This window comes from Panthera uncia, chromosome B4 (assembly GCF_023721935.1).
Source record: "Panthera uncia isolate 11264 chromosome B4, Puncia_PCG_1.0, whole genome shotgun sequence".
NCBI lineage: Eukaryota > Metazoa > Chordata > Mammalia > Carnivora > Felidae > Panthera > Panthera uncia.
The window spans coordinates 4,509,091-4,522,270 of NC_064809.1; the positions used below are offsets into that span (position 1 = coordinate 4,509,091).

The 13,180-nt window shown below is 50.3% G+C and overlaps 1 protein-coding gene across 1 annotated transcript; it reads left to right on the forward strand.

Moving 5' to 3' along the window:
* The first annotated feature begins 11,769 nt into the window (after positions 1 to 11,769).
* Positions 11,770 to 12,897, forward strand: UCN3 (urocortin 3). Its single transcript, XM_049624566.1, has one exon. It carries the CDS (start codon positions 12,002 to 12,004, stop codon positions 12,503 to 12,505), a length of 504 nt encoding a protein of 167 aa, XP_049480523.1. The 5' UTR covers positions 11,770 to 12,001; the 3' UTR covers positions 12,506 to 12,897.
* The last annotated feature ends 283 nt before the right edge of the window (positions 12,898 to 13,180 follow it).

Below are 13,180 nucleotides of genomic sequence, written 5' to 3' on the forward strand. Positions count from 1 at the left end.
AGAGAGCTGGGACAAGTTTTCTCAGAAAGATTATGCTAAGAAACTCTCATTATACACCGTCAGAGGTGTTGACTATTTAGCACAATGTTTCAAATCCCAGGGGGAGAATTCTACCATTATAACCAAATATCTTAATTTCACCAAGCCATTCAGTTCTCACAAGGAGCCAATTTTATACTTGAGACATTTTAAAGTTCTTTTCATTTCCACCCTGATTTATCTTTGGCTCCCATAGAGAGCTTTTTGCCGGGGGATGGGGGGAAGGGGTCTCAGTTCTAACAAGTAACCCTGCAAAGGTCCAAGACGCTCTCCCCTGATCCCATGTAGATGTGAAAATCAATGTCCCTGACTCCTATGGCCAGCAGTCTTCCCCTGGGGCAAACGTGGCATCAGTTTCTGTGTTTGTAACTTTGATTTTTAGTTCCCTTGTGTTCTGGTGCCGGAGGACCCTCCCCTACTCCCCTTCTTCCTTGTGAGTTCAGAAATGCATTTTTTAAATTTTATTTTTGAGAGAGAGAGAGAGAGAGAGAGAGAGAGAGAGAGAGGATTCAAGTGGGGAAAGGGGCAAAGGGAGAGAGACAGAATCTCAAGCAGACTCCACACTCCGTGCAGAGCCTGACACGGGGCTGGATCCCACGACTCTAGGATCATGACCTGAGCTGAAATCAAGAGTCAGACACTTAACCAACTGAGCCACCCAGGTGTACCTTAAATGATGTATGTTTATCCAGAATTTCTCTTTGGTCATAGTTGCGAGTTTTGGGTTCTCGCAGTCTGCCATCTTTTGCCCAAGCCAAACGTTCTTGTATTTCTTATATTCTTTCTGTTACACCAGAAGAGAGGCAAAAAAGTAAAGGGAACTTGTTACCAAAGAAAAACTCTGAGTCATGCTTTTGGCTTCTGGTTTTCATGCGTTCATTCACCACATGCTGTGGATCCTTGTTATTCACGGATATAGTGCAGTTTGCTTATTGTATTACATATATTATAACGTATATAATATATATAAAAGAGTAGGGGTGCCTGGGTAGCTCAGTTGGTTGAGCAACAAACTCTTGATTTTGGCTCAGGTCATGGTCCCAGGGTCATGGGATCAAGCCCCGTGTTGGGCTCTGCACTGAGTGTGGAGTCTGCTTGGGATTCTCTCTCTCCCTCTCTCTCTGCCCCTCTCACCTGCTCATAGTCTCTCTCTAAAAAAATAAAAATAAAATAAAAATAAAAAATAAAAAAAATAAAAAAGAATATATATGTGTGTATACGTGTGTGTGTGTATATATATGTGTGTGTGTGTGTGTATGTATATTATGTGTGTGTGTGTGTGTGTGTGTGTGTATATATATATATATATATGTTTGCAGACCTGTGATCTGCAAACTGCCCAGTCCTGAGCCAGACCCCTGTATGTGGCCTGTGCGCCCCAGGAGGCGATGTTCTTCTGCTTTTGTCATCCCAGGGCCAGGAGCCGGGCATTCAGGGACAGCCCTACAGCCCGGAGCCTGCTGAACTGTTCACATGAGCCTGTCCTAAACTGTTTACCCTGCTCTGTCTTTCTTTTCCTGCAGAAACCCCAGAAAAGTCTGTGGCTAAGTGCTCTCCTTGCTCCTGTCTTCTGTCTCCTGACCACCCTGGTGCTTCCCCAGGTGGCCCCGCATGGTGGCCTTGCCTCATGCCTGCAGGACCTTCGGGTATAATAAACTTTGTTTCCCTGAATCTTTCCTGTGCCTGCTCATACAGTTGCATCTGACTGACCAGCTCATAAAAGAATATAAAACACTCCAGGGGTGCCTGGGTGGCTCGGTCGGTTGGGCGTCCGACTTTGGCTCAGGTCATGATCTCGTGGTTTGTGAGTTCAAGCCCCACATTGGGCTCTGTACTGACAGCTTGGAGCCTGGAGCCTGCTTTGGATTCTGTGTCTCCCTCTCTCTCTGTTCCTCCCCTGCTCATGCTCTGTCTCTCTCTGTCTCTCAATAATAAATAAACATTAAAAAAATTAAGAATATAAAGCACTCCAAAATTAACGCGGGATCATTCAGGTACCTGCTTGTACAGAGCGGTGAAAAATTAGTCACCCAACACACACGTTCCCATCTAAGGTTGAGCAAGGCGACACTGTGCCTTCTGCATTCAGTTCCCATACGGCCAAGGAGTGCCCTTTTCACATTTACTGCTGCGTTTTAGCATTTCTGGGCTTTTTGTTGTGATTCTGCTGTCTAAAATGGCCCCCAAGTGTAGATCTGAAGTGCTGTCTCATGTCCCTAAGAGCAAGAATGCGGTGATGTGCCTCACAGAGGAAACACATTAAGGCAGCTCCATTCAAGCTGGAGTTAGCATCAGCGAAGAGCTTGGCGTTAACCACAGCCAGCTCCAAGGCCTGGGCTTGCCAAGGGAAATGGATTCGAATCTACAGCAGATGGGAATATGCTGGTTTTATTCCTCATTCATTGATTAGCTAATTGATGGGGCATTGTACCTGCTTAACCTGCAGGCACGTAGACAGAGGTTCCAAATCTAGGGAAAGGGTCCTTTTCCCTAGAAGGGAAAGAAATGGCAAAGGTGCATCTACCGCACTTGGAGGAAGGGTGGGTGCTGGGCCACCCTCACTATGGACTGTGCTTCCACGGAGATGGGGGCGCACAGACCTGGACCTCTCTCTGGGAGCACGCTGCCCACTCGATTGCTTTGCGTGCAAGTTTGGAAGAGGTCTCATTTCCCTTGTCATGACAGAAAACTTATATCCTCTAAGTGGATCTGGTGGTATTGATTACCTCATCTACCAAGTAAACAGACCACAGACCACTGAGTTTGGGAAGACAGCAGTGGAACAGGTACGCAAGACTATCCAAGAAGGCACGTGTCCTATCCTTCCTTGGGGAAACAGAAAGCTTTTGATTCTTTGTTCCACGTGGCCTTGACAGAGGCACCTGCATCTTGCCTGTGGCCCCCAGGAGCTTTGCTCTATGAATCAACCAGCTACCAAAAGTCCGGTAGAGAGGACCATAAAACGTCTGACAAATCACCACAGTGCTTGGATACGGAGACGGGCCAGACCTTTCCCCACCTGTTTCCACTGCTTCTGGTTTCAAGATGGATACAAAATGAAAATGATTTGTGATAGATGCTCGGAGGAGGTGCTGCAGAACCTCCATCAGAAAAGACTGGAAATGACCACCGTGTGATCAGTCGGCCATTATTGCAGAAATACTAACCATTCGCAATTAAATCAGTCCTGTGTGTTGCAAGAAACGTGGGTCAAAGCAAGGGTCTCCCCTCCTCAACAGATAGAATGATTTTACCAGATTAAAAGTGGGCTGTTCGTTTTTTGTGGGATGTAGGGAAAGCAGTGATTTGAGGAAACATTGTGGCTTTGAATGCTTACATTATAAACTAATAGAGGGAAAAATGAAAATGAAGAATTAATTGAGCAGAACACAGATAAGGAAACACAGAAATGAATAGGATAGAAGGGGGGAAACCCAGGGCAAGCAGAAAGCCCGAAGTAAGACAGCAGAAAAAAATCTAAATATACCCATTATCACTATTAGTGTAAGTGTATTAAAGACCTTGTTATTACAGAGGTTATGAGGTTAGATTTTAAAATTTAAATATGTACCATTTACAAAAAAATAAAAATAAAAATGTTGACAAAGAAAAGTCCGGAAAACATGCACCAAGCAAATGTTATCCAACAGAAAACTGGAGTAGCTATGTTGATCCCAAGCAGAACAGACTTCAAGACAAGAGGCATTCTTTGGCATGAACTGGTTGACAGTAAAATGATGAAAGGGACCGCTTGTATGTACCCAACACTCCAAAAGGGACAGACTTACAAGAAGAAATTGACAAACTCACAAACACAATGGGAGATTAACACACACCTGCCAGACACTGAGGAGTCGAGGAAAACTAAGAATCAGGAAAAATAAGGGGAGATTTGGAAAGTCAGGCTGACAATAATATTCTGCGTTCCCGTAAAACGTCATCAAGTTCTTAGGAACGCTATCTTGTCGTCAACCTTATTAAGAAAATGGCGAAGGCACGCTAACCACCTTTCATAAAACGGGAAACAAAAGAGCAGAGAATGTGACAGTCCCTATCAAACAGCCATGCAGGCAGCCAAGGCAGAAGGGAAAACGCTCTTTCCTGATGCCAAGGTAAAACCTCTCCCCTGTAAATCACGTGTTCTGGAAATTCCCTAATTCCTCTTCCTGTCCTTTTTCTTTTACTGCCTAGCACAGACATTGAGAAACTATGCTATTCTATGTAACCGCTCTGAGCACTTTGGAGAAATGAGCTTTATAAATATAAGGCATTTCTTGTTTTGTTTTGTTTTTAAATTTTTTTTTAAGGTTTATTCATTTCTGAATGACAGTGAGAGACAGATCACAAGCCGGGGTGGGGCAGAGAGAGAGCGGGACACAGAATCCGAAGCAGGCTCCAGGCTCTGAGCTGTCAGCACAGAGCCCGACGCAGGGCTCGAACTCATGAACCATTGAGATCGTGACCTGAGCCGAAGTCGGACACCTGACTGAGCCACCCAGGTGCCCCAGTATAAGGCATTTCTATTCGAATATGAAACCGATCAGCATTTTCTTTCCACTCAGGCCTCCACGTGCTAGAGGATTTATACCCCTAAACAACATTCTGTTGCTGAATTCATGGGAGATACTAATAGCTCACCAAGGCCAGAGAAAAGCTCAAGCATAGCACAGAGCCACGCGTGGGCTCTAGCAGAGGGACCGAAGGGAAACCACTGTTTGCTAGAAAGGACACCCTGGGGGCTTTTGCTCACCAGTTGGCTTTTTTTCTGTCCAAGGCTCTCTCCAAGCCTCCAGCAGATGCAGTCAGACACCGTGTTGCAGTTGTAAAGCAAATAGACTGCTCTAAGAAAAGCATCTTTAGGACAACATGCTCAGCCACCGCTCAGGGCTACGTGGACCCCACATGGGACACTCTTAGTCCCAGGCTGAGAGTTCACAGGAGCAATGAGCCAACCCCAAAGCCAACCCAGATGGGCCAGGGGGAACCTATGGGCCCACGTCTGTTTGGAGGGGGGACGGTGCGCTCAAGGACGGCCAGTAGCCGCTGACACCAAGAGGCTCCACGGGCTTCTGCGGCTTTGGTCTCAGGTGGAGAGGTTTTGCAGGAAGTTGAGAAGAGAGAGCAGATGGGCAGAAAAAAGGAGGAGGAGGAGGAGGAGAAGAAGAATATGAAGAAGCAGCAGCCAATGTTCACTGCATCTCCTTCTAAATCCCATATTCTTGGCCGTGGTTCTCAGATGGGGGTCATTTTGCCCCCGGGGGACATAGCTGGGGACAGTTTTGGTTGTCACAGCTGGGCAAGGGAGGGTATGCTCTGAAGTCTCAAAGGTAGAGGGATACTGCAAACATCTTACAAGGCTCAGGACGGCCCCCACAACATCATCTGGCTCAAAATGTCAATAGTGCCAAGGCTGAGAATCCCCACGGCTCTCGGGGTAGCAGTGTTTGGTATCTTCTTCACAAGACTGCTTCTCTGGTATCCCAGAGCTCAGAAGGGCAGAAAGGGGGGTTAAACTCAGGCTTCTAACTGTCTACCCCTCAGCCTACACAAATTCCATTACTGCCTAATTATCTGAAATGGGGAGAAATAAGATCTCTCCCGAAGACGAATATATGAACGAACGGACAAGTGAATGAATGAGTTGGATTCAGATCTCTAGTTTCATGTCGCTGCTGATCTCAGGAGAAGCCCAGCCAGGCAGCTCCAGAAGCAGGAACCGAGTGAGGTCCAATTCTACGTGTCTACAACCACGGCTGAGGCTGTGGAGGGTTTGGCTTTCTTCCCCACAAGGGCTTTCCTTTTGTGCCACAAAATACCTGTGAGCATTAAAATGTTTGGATAGTTCCAGAAGTCCACTTACCTTTCATCTAGAGGAACTTCAGGAGGCGGGAATGCCCGTCTAGGAGGGGAAGGTGTGGTCTTATCCAGAGGTCCGGACACAGCCTGGGTCTTGCATGGCCCTTCCAAATGGTTCAGCCCACATGAGACTCAGATGCTCACCGTGACTCTGTCCTCGGTGTCCTTACCTGTGAAACAAGGAGGTTACCTGCCTACAGGTCCCCATATCTTTGCTGGTACATTTGGAATGAAATCGAAAGCCTCTCGCCTGGGTGTTCCTTACCTCCCAGGGTGAAGCCAGCCTCCTGACTCAACACCTGCCTGCCTGCCTCCCATGTCCTCAATCCTTCTCTTCGCAGGCTCTCTCCCTCCCAAACCTCCTTCCTGTTTGAACCTCTGCCCTCCTCTCCTTGTGTGAGTTACCTGTGTCGAGTCTCCAGCACAGGCATGCTCCCTTCAGTACTATGGTATTGGCCATGCTGAGATTAGGCTGTTTTTACATATCTGTCTCTACTGTGATGCCTGTAAGAACAGGGTTCTCGACTTCTTCCAGTTCCTCAGGCTCCTCCTGCCAATAACTGCTAGGATAGCAGATGCTCAAAAGTGTTGGATGAACAGATGAAAAAAAAAATGGGTAAAATTCAAATGATTTCCCCTCAGAAGCTCTAGGTACACTGTGCCCGTCTCCCGATGTGCCCTTTGATGGACACAAACTTAGAAAGCTCTGTGAGTCACCAGAGATAACAGTGCATCTCAGAACCCACCAGAACTACAAGTGAAAAGATAAACTTCAAGTCACTTTGTCTGCTTTCAGAGCCGGTCCTGCGTCCAGATTTCCAAAAGGAGGGGCAGCCTGACAAGGATGCAAGGAAGGCTGAAATCAGGAAGAACTAAGATCCCTGATAAAACTCTTCAAAGGAGCGGTTCTCAATTTAACAGAGTATTTTTTTTCCTTCTTTTTATCAATGAGCACGTTGCTAGGGCAGGAGGGGAAGTGGGAAGGGGGAGGACCGGTGGAAGGTGTGTGGGAGGGGTCAAGGATACAGAGTGCCTGTCATCTCCATGACGCGGACAGCTGGTTCGGTCGTATTTTAAATGAAATCGCGTCCCAGTGTAGACACTACGTCTGGAATTACAACCCACCCCGTGATCTGTCACTTTTATATATATGCACGAGGGAGTGGAGTGGTTTCCATAGAGAGGGACGATCACGGCCCACTTGGGAACAATACAAGGAAAGAAAGAGCAGTGACCCCAGCCGAGACAGAAGTTCAGGGGGGATGTTTCTGGGGCAGATCTCCTGGTCCTGAAGCGGCTGCCCCCCTCACTGAGCATTTCCACTGCGGAGGGAAGGCCACTCACAGGTAAGATTTCGGCTGGGGACGTGTCCATGAGGGAAGAGTGAGCTTATTGGCCCTACACGAGGCAGGAGGTGCTGGGGACTGGACAGGGGCGAGAGACCAAGGCTGCAGGTGTCCCTGGGCACCAGCCCCAGGCAGCCCGGTGCTGAACAGCACAGTCTGAGCTTTAGGTGAGGAGAAATCCGCCCTCCCTTTTTGGCCCAGAGAGACCTGCTTGGCAAAGGTAACAGATTGGAGGCAGAACGGGTTCTTGCAAGTGTATTTTTCTGAACAGGGTTCAGCCGTGAACAAGAAAATCGTGTTTACAAATGGGGAGATGGTTGGGAATAGCAACTGGGGGCTGTAACTCCCCACGGGCTGCAGAAGCAGGGGCTGCTGTGCGTCCTGCTTCCTCTCTGCACACCTGCCAGGCAGGCGACGTCTCCTCCTCGGGATGTGGAGACCGAGAGGCTAAGTGAGTCACCCCGGGCAAGTGAGAGCATGAGGGTGATTTTGAACCCGGGTCCCTTGCCTTCAAAGCCTGGAGTCCTTTCTCCCTTGCCAAGCCGGGACACTAGAGGAAGGGGACAGATGTCTGTAATGACTTGGTGCCACCTGTGAGGGGGAGGAAACATGAGGATGGGTGTTTGATGTCCCCAGTTAATGTCCAAGTTCTCTGAGAAATGCTGTTTGTGACTTTCTCCTCAAACATGGCAATCGAGCATACACACGCCCACCCCCACCCCCACCCCCACACAGTTCTGAGAACGGATTAAACAAGATGAATGAGAATACTGTCAGGGACATGTTATCTACAACTGCTCTTCTCCCGGCTTCCCCGAGTAGAAGCCCTCACAGCCCCTCTAAGGGTGAATTGCTTGGACGTCTGTGGGAATCGGTGTGACCCACACTCGTAAGGGTCTCCCCTAGGAGACCTCTTCTCCCAGAGGAGAAGCGCTCATTACCATAACACCTGCTGGAACACATCAAGTTCCCCTAGATGCCACAGCCAGTGTTTTAGAAAATGTTTCTTAAATTCAACTCCTTGTCAGGGTTTGCAGATGGATGGGGTGGGACGGGGAGTCATTCTGCCTTCCTCACAGCTGGAGAAGGGGCTGGAGAAGGGGCTGGAGAAAAGGGCTGGAGAAGAAGGCTGGAGAAGGGGCTGGAGAAGGGGCTGGAGAAAAGGGCTGGAGAAGGGGCTGGAGAAAAGGGCTGGAGAAGGGGGCTGGAGAAAAGGGCTGGAGAAGGGGCTGGAGAAGGGGCTGGAGAAGGGGCTGGAGAAAAGGGCTGGAGAAGGAGGCTGGAGAAGGGGCTGGAGAAAAGGGCTGGAGAAGGAGGCTGGAGAAAGGGCTGGAGAAAAGGGCTGAAGAAGGGGCTGGAGGAGGGGGCTGGAGAAAAGGGCTGGAGAAAGAGGCTGGAGAAGGGGCTGGAAAAGGGGGCTGGAGAAGGGGCTGGAGAAAAGGGCTGGAGAAGAGTCTGGAGAAGGGGGCTGCAGAAAGGGGCTGGAGGAGGGGGCTGGAGAAGGGGTCAGCACGGGGCCACCGGTGTGTTTGCCTCTGGTCAGCTCCGGTCTTTGTTGCCCTGGGGTCCCCTCCCCCTGGGGGTGCTCTGCTCTCACAGGTCCCTCACTGCCTCACGTCGCCAGGCGTGACTCTGGGACAGCTCTGAGAAGCACCTAGAAAAGTACTGCTAGATCCCGACAGAATGATCCAGAAAAACACAGAGGTAGAGCTTTGCCCCCTAGAATCTAACTCCAGGGGCAGTGCTGTTTTCACAGCAGGCAGCAGGGAGATCTTGAACCTGTGTGTTGTGTCACCAGGGGCGGTGGCAAAGGATTCTGGGGAGCGTTAAGAGGGGAGACTTGCTAGGGAATCAGACGTTACTGGGGAGCGAAGGAGGGCTCTTCCCTGTGGAGAGCTTCTCCCCTGCCGACCCCAAACAAAGCTCTCTCTATAGCTTCCCTTCCAGCGTCACCCCTTTCTCTGTGGACTGGCTTTTGGGTCTTTAAATCCTGTCGGCCTCACAAGCCCTTAGAAACTGCTCCAAAGCCTTAAGGTGCCTGCAAGGCGCAGGGCGGCTAACGCCACGATTCCATACGATGTTTACCCAGAAGAACGAACTGGACCCTCAGTAAACGACAAAGCCGAAAGTCTGGTTATCGAACACATTACACCCCCCGGAAAAAGTTCTCTGGGCGTTTGGCGTGCAAGTCTAAGGAGCGCCCGGGAGGACCAGGACACCAAGAAAGCTGGTTCTCACCACGTGGTCCAGGGACCCGCAGCATCAGTGTCCTCTACGAGGGTGTTAGAGATGCCTCATCCCAAACCTACCGATGGCGCCTAGATTGCGTTCAAGGCAAGAGGAGGCCGCGGGGCTAGGACGGAGGGAGTGGCATAACAACCAAAAACTAAAAGCCAGAAATATACCACAATAAAGATAGCGGTCTGCAGGATCAAATTACTGGCTCAAATCAGCTGGCATGTGTGGATGTAGGTGTAGACAGATAGAGATAGAAATATATAGATATGGATATCACTTCTGAAATGGTCGTGCGTGAACTGAATCTTATCCTATTAGGACCCGGAGATTATTTATGTGTAAACAGTCTCCTCTACTAAGTATCTGGCTACAGCAAGAGCTAATCTGCCTCGATTTAATCTTCCACATAAGCTTTATGAGGCAATTATTGCTATGGCCATGTATCAGATGAGGAAATTGAAATGCACCGGGTTTCAACAATCTGCCCACGGTCCTCAGGCAAACCAGGACGAGGTGGATTGGAACCTGTGTCTCTCTAACTCCCAAGTCTGTGTTGACTTCACTGCACACTGCCACATGCATGCCCAGATGTAGCTAGTTCATGCACTGGGATTTTATAAAGGATCACGGTTTGTTTGTTTTTTTCATAACTGTTTTGATAAACTCAAAATGTTTATGATTTAAAAAGAAATGAACAAACAAATAAAGCAACCTGGTCTCTTAAGAAGGGGGGGGGGGAGAAGAAGAAGGCAGTAGGTGCAATGTGGAGTGTGTGAGAAAACAGCAAGCTTCTAGAGAAAACTTGCCAGGTCAGTGTGTGTGTGTCCAGGGTAAGTGAGAGAACGAGGGCTTACAAGATTCTCCTTTAGAGAGAGAACAAGGCTCAGGTATTTAAGGGTCTGTTCTAGCCTCGTCCATTCACAGAGTAAAGAAGTCGGGAAGTGGGAGTGCGTTCATTCATTCCCACTCATTTTCTGGGAAATGACCTGCTCAAGGTCATGGTGACAATGATTTGCAGAGTTGAGGCTAGAACTCAGCATGGGACTGCCAGCCCCTCTCACCTCTGCCTGTAACCACAGAAAACGGAATGATCGTATGCTAGCCTAGCACTTCTCGATGCCCAGAAGGACCCCCATGTTGATTTATTTATCCAACTTTTCTTACTTACTAAAAACTACTTTAATGACAAGCAGTCCCCCCAAAGTTCCATAGTTAACCACATCTTTCTTGCTTCCTTTTATGGGAGCCAAGGATGTCTTAGACAGAAAATAAACTCCAGGGGCACCTGGATGGCTCAGTCGCTTAAGCATCTGACTCTTGATTGCGGCTCAGGTCATGATCTCATGGTTGGTGAGTTTGAGCCCTACATTGGGCTCTGCACTGACAGTGCGGAGCCTCCTTGGGATTCTCTGTCTGCCTCTCTCTCTCTCTCTGTCTCCCAAAAGTAAATAAATAAACATTTAACAAAAAAGAAAGAAAAGAAACTCCAAGTTCAGGTAAAGCAACCAAAGTGAAGAGGGCAGCCTTTTACTCTTTGCGCTTCCTGGGATGGTCCAGCAGCGCATACGGGAGTACGTACGGGTATCAGCACATCGGGTGTGTAGGATGGCCAGAAGCCCTTCCTCTGGGGGTGAGTAGATGAAACCCCACCCCTTGACCTCACGTCTCTTTCTCACGCATGAAGGTGACGGTAAAGGAACCTCCTGTCCTTACTTCAGAGCTGGAGAGAGTGCGGCCATGCAAAGCCACGGGGGCCGGGGTGTGGGCTGGGCTTGGTGCTAGGACACAGGAGGTAAATTCTGCCCACTTCACCATGTTCCTAAGGCACGGTGACCACACACAACCCAAATTCTGACCGCCTTCCGACACGCTGTGAGCTATTGTTGCACAGGAGGCTGGGCAGAGGGCGGGAACAACCCCGCGTGAGCCCTTCTCCGCTGCCGGAGAAAGCAGCTTAAGTTCTCGCCCAGCACTGTTGCTCAGGGGCCCAACCACCATGATGGCTTCAGACCAGAACAGTCCAGGTTACAGGAGGGCCCCTGAGCTGGACACTTCCATTGCCACACCTGCTCCATACCCTATATATAGGGTTTTTTTTCCTTTCCTTTCTTTTTAAAAATTTAAGTGTTTATTTATTTATTTTTGAGGGGGTGAGGGGCAGAGAGAGAGAGGGAGAGAGAGAATCCTGAGTGGGGTCCATGCTGTCAGCACCAAGCCCGACACGGGGCTCGAACTCACGACCCGTGAGATCGTACTCTGAGCCATCAGAAATCACCTGAAGGGTTTATTCCAACCCAGGGGGCTGGCGCCAGACTTTTTGATCTAGCAGTTCTGGGGCAAGAGTTGAGAATCGTTTGCATTTCTAACGAATATCCCGGTGATGATGCTGGTCTGGAGACCACACTCGGAGAACCACTGGTGAGTAGTAACCAAGCCCTAGTGAATGTTCACCCCTGTCCTTCAGAGCTTCAAGCCCTTCTCACACCCCTGCCCCACGTCCCTGTTTTCTACTCCAGGAAGAGATGCTGAAGCCAGCCCACTTCCTGCTGCTGCTGCTGCTGCTCCCGGGGGCCCCCAGGCCAGGCCTCCCCCAGAAGTTCTACAAAGCCAAGTCCTTGGTCAGCTGTATCAACACAGCCCTGCCGGAGGCCAAGCAGAGCCCGCTGGGGGACGCACCACTGCTGAGCAAGAGAAGCTTCCTCTACCTGCCCAGCCAAGACCCATCCTCAGGAGAGGATGAGGAGCGGGTGCAGGAGGATGAGGACAAGAAGAAGAGGACCTTCCCCAGCTCCGGGGGTGGTGGCGGGGCCGGAAGTGGCCGGTACAAACACCTGTCCCCGGCGCAGCCCAGGGGAAGGCCGTCCCAGGACAAGGCCAAGAGCGATCGGCGCACCAAGTTCACTCTGTCCCTCGACGTCCCCACCAACATCATGAACATCCTCTTCAACATCGCCAAGGCCAAGAACTTGCAGGCCAAGGCGGCTGCCAACGCGCACCTGATGGCACAGATTGGCCGGAAGAAGTAGAAGCAGAGGCCGGCGGGAGGAAGCGCACGGTCAAGGGCAGGGGTGGAGGTCGGGCCAGCTGCTCCGTATATTGAGGGATGGGTCCAGCTCTCCACGCTGCTTCTCTGCTCGCCCCCTCCGCTCCTCCTCTGCCCCCAGCCAGCTCCCTCCTCCCCTGCACACAGACACAGAAGAACAGCACTGCCACCCTGCACAGACAGGAGGCCCGTAACCCCTCTCCCTACATTTGAACTCTCCTTCCTCCTTCCCCGTGACGGGAGACAAAGGTCCTGCTCTCCACGCTCCTCCTCCACGCCCCACACACCAGCCCAGCCAGGAGAGGCGTCGCATCGCTCACCATCCTGACTTAGGGCCCCTTCCCTTCCCTCTTTCCCCCATTAAAACCAATGGCTTCTGCAACCCTGGGCTGGCTTGAGTTCCTCTTCCTTCAGCCAGCGGCCTTCACACCTCTGAGCGTGCAAAAGGGGAGGTGAATGAGGGAGGTAGCTGATGAGTCCATTCCCCATCTCTCCGGGGACAGAGCAGTTTTTGGTGGTCCTAGGAGGGAGTAAAGAAGGGCTTGGAAAGGCCAAGCCGGCAGGACCCTGCCAGCCGTGGCTCAAGCTAGAGCCGTCTCCGGGGTCTGCTCCCACCCAAGAGGCACCACCTGGCATCTGCTCTAGAATGGGCACGGGG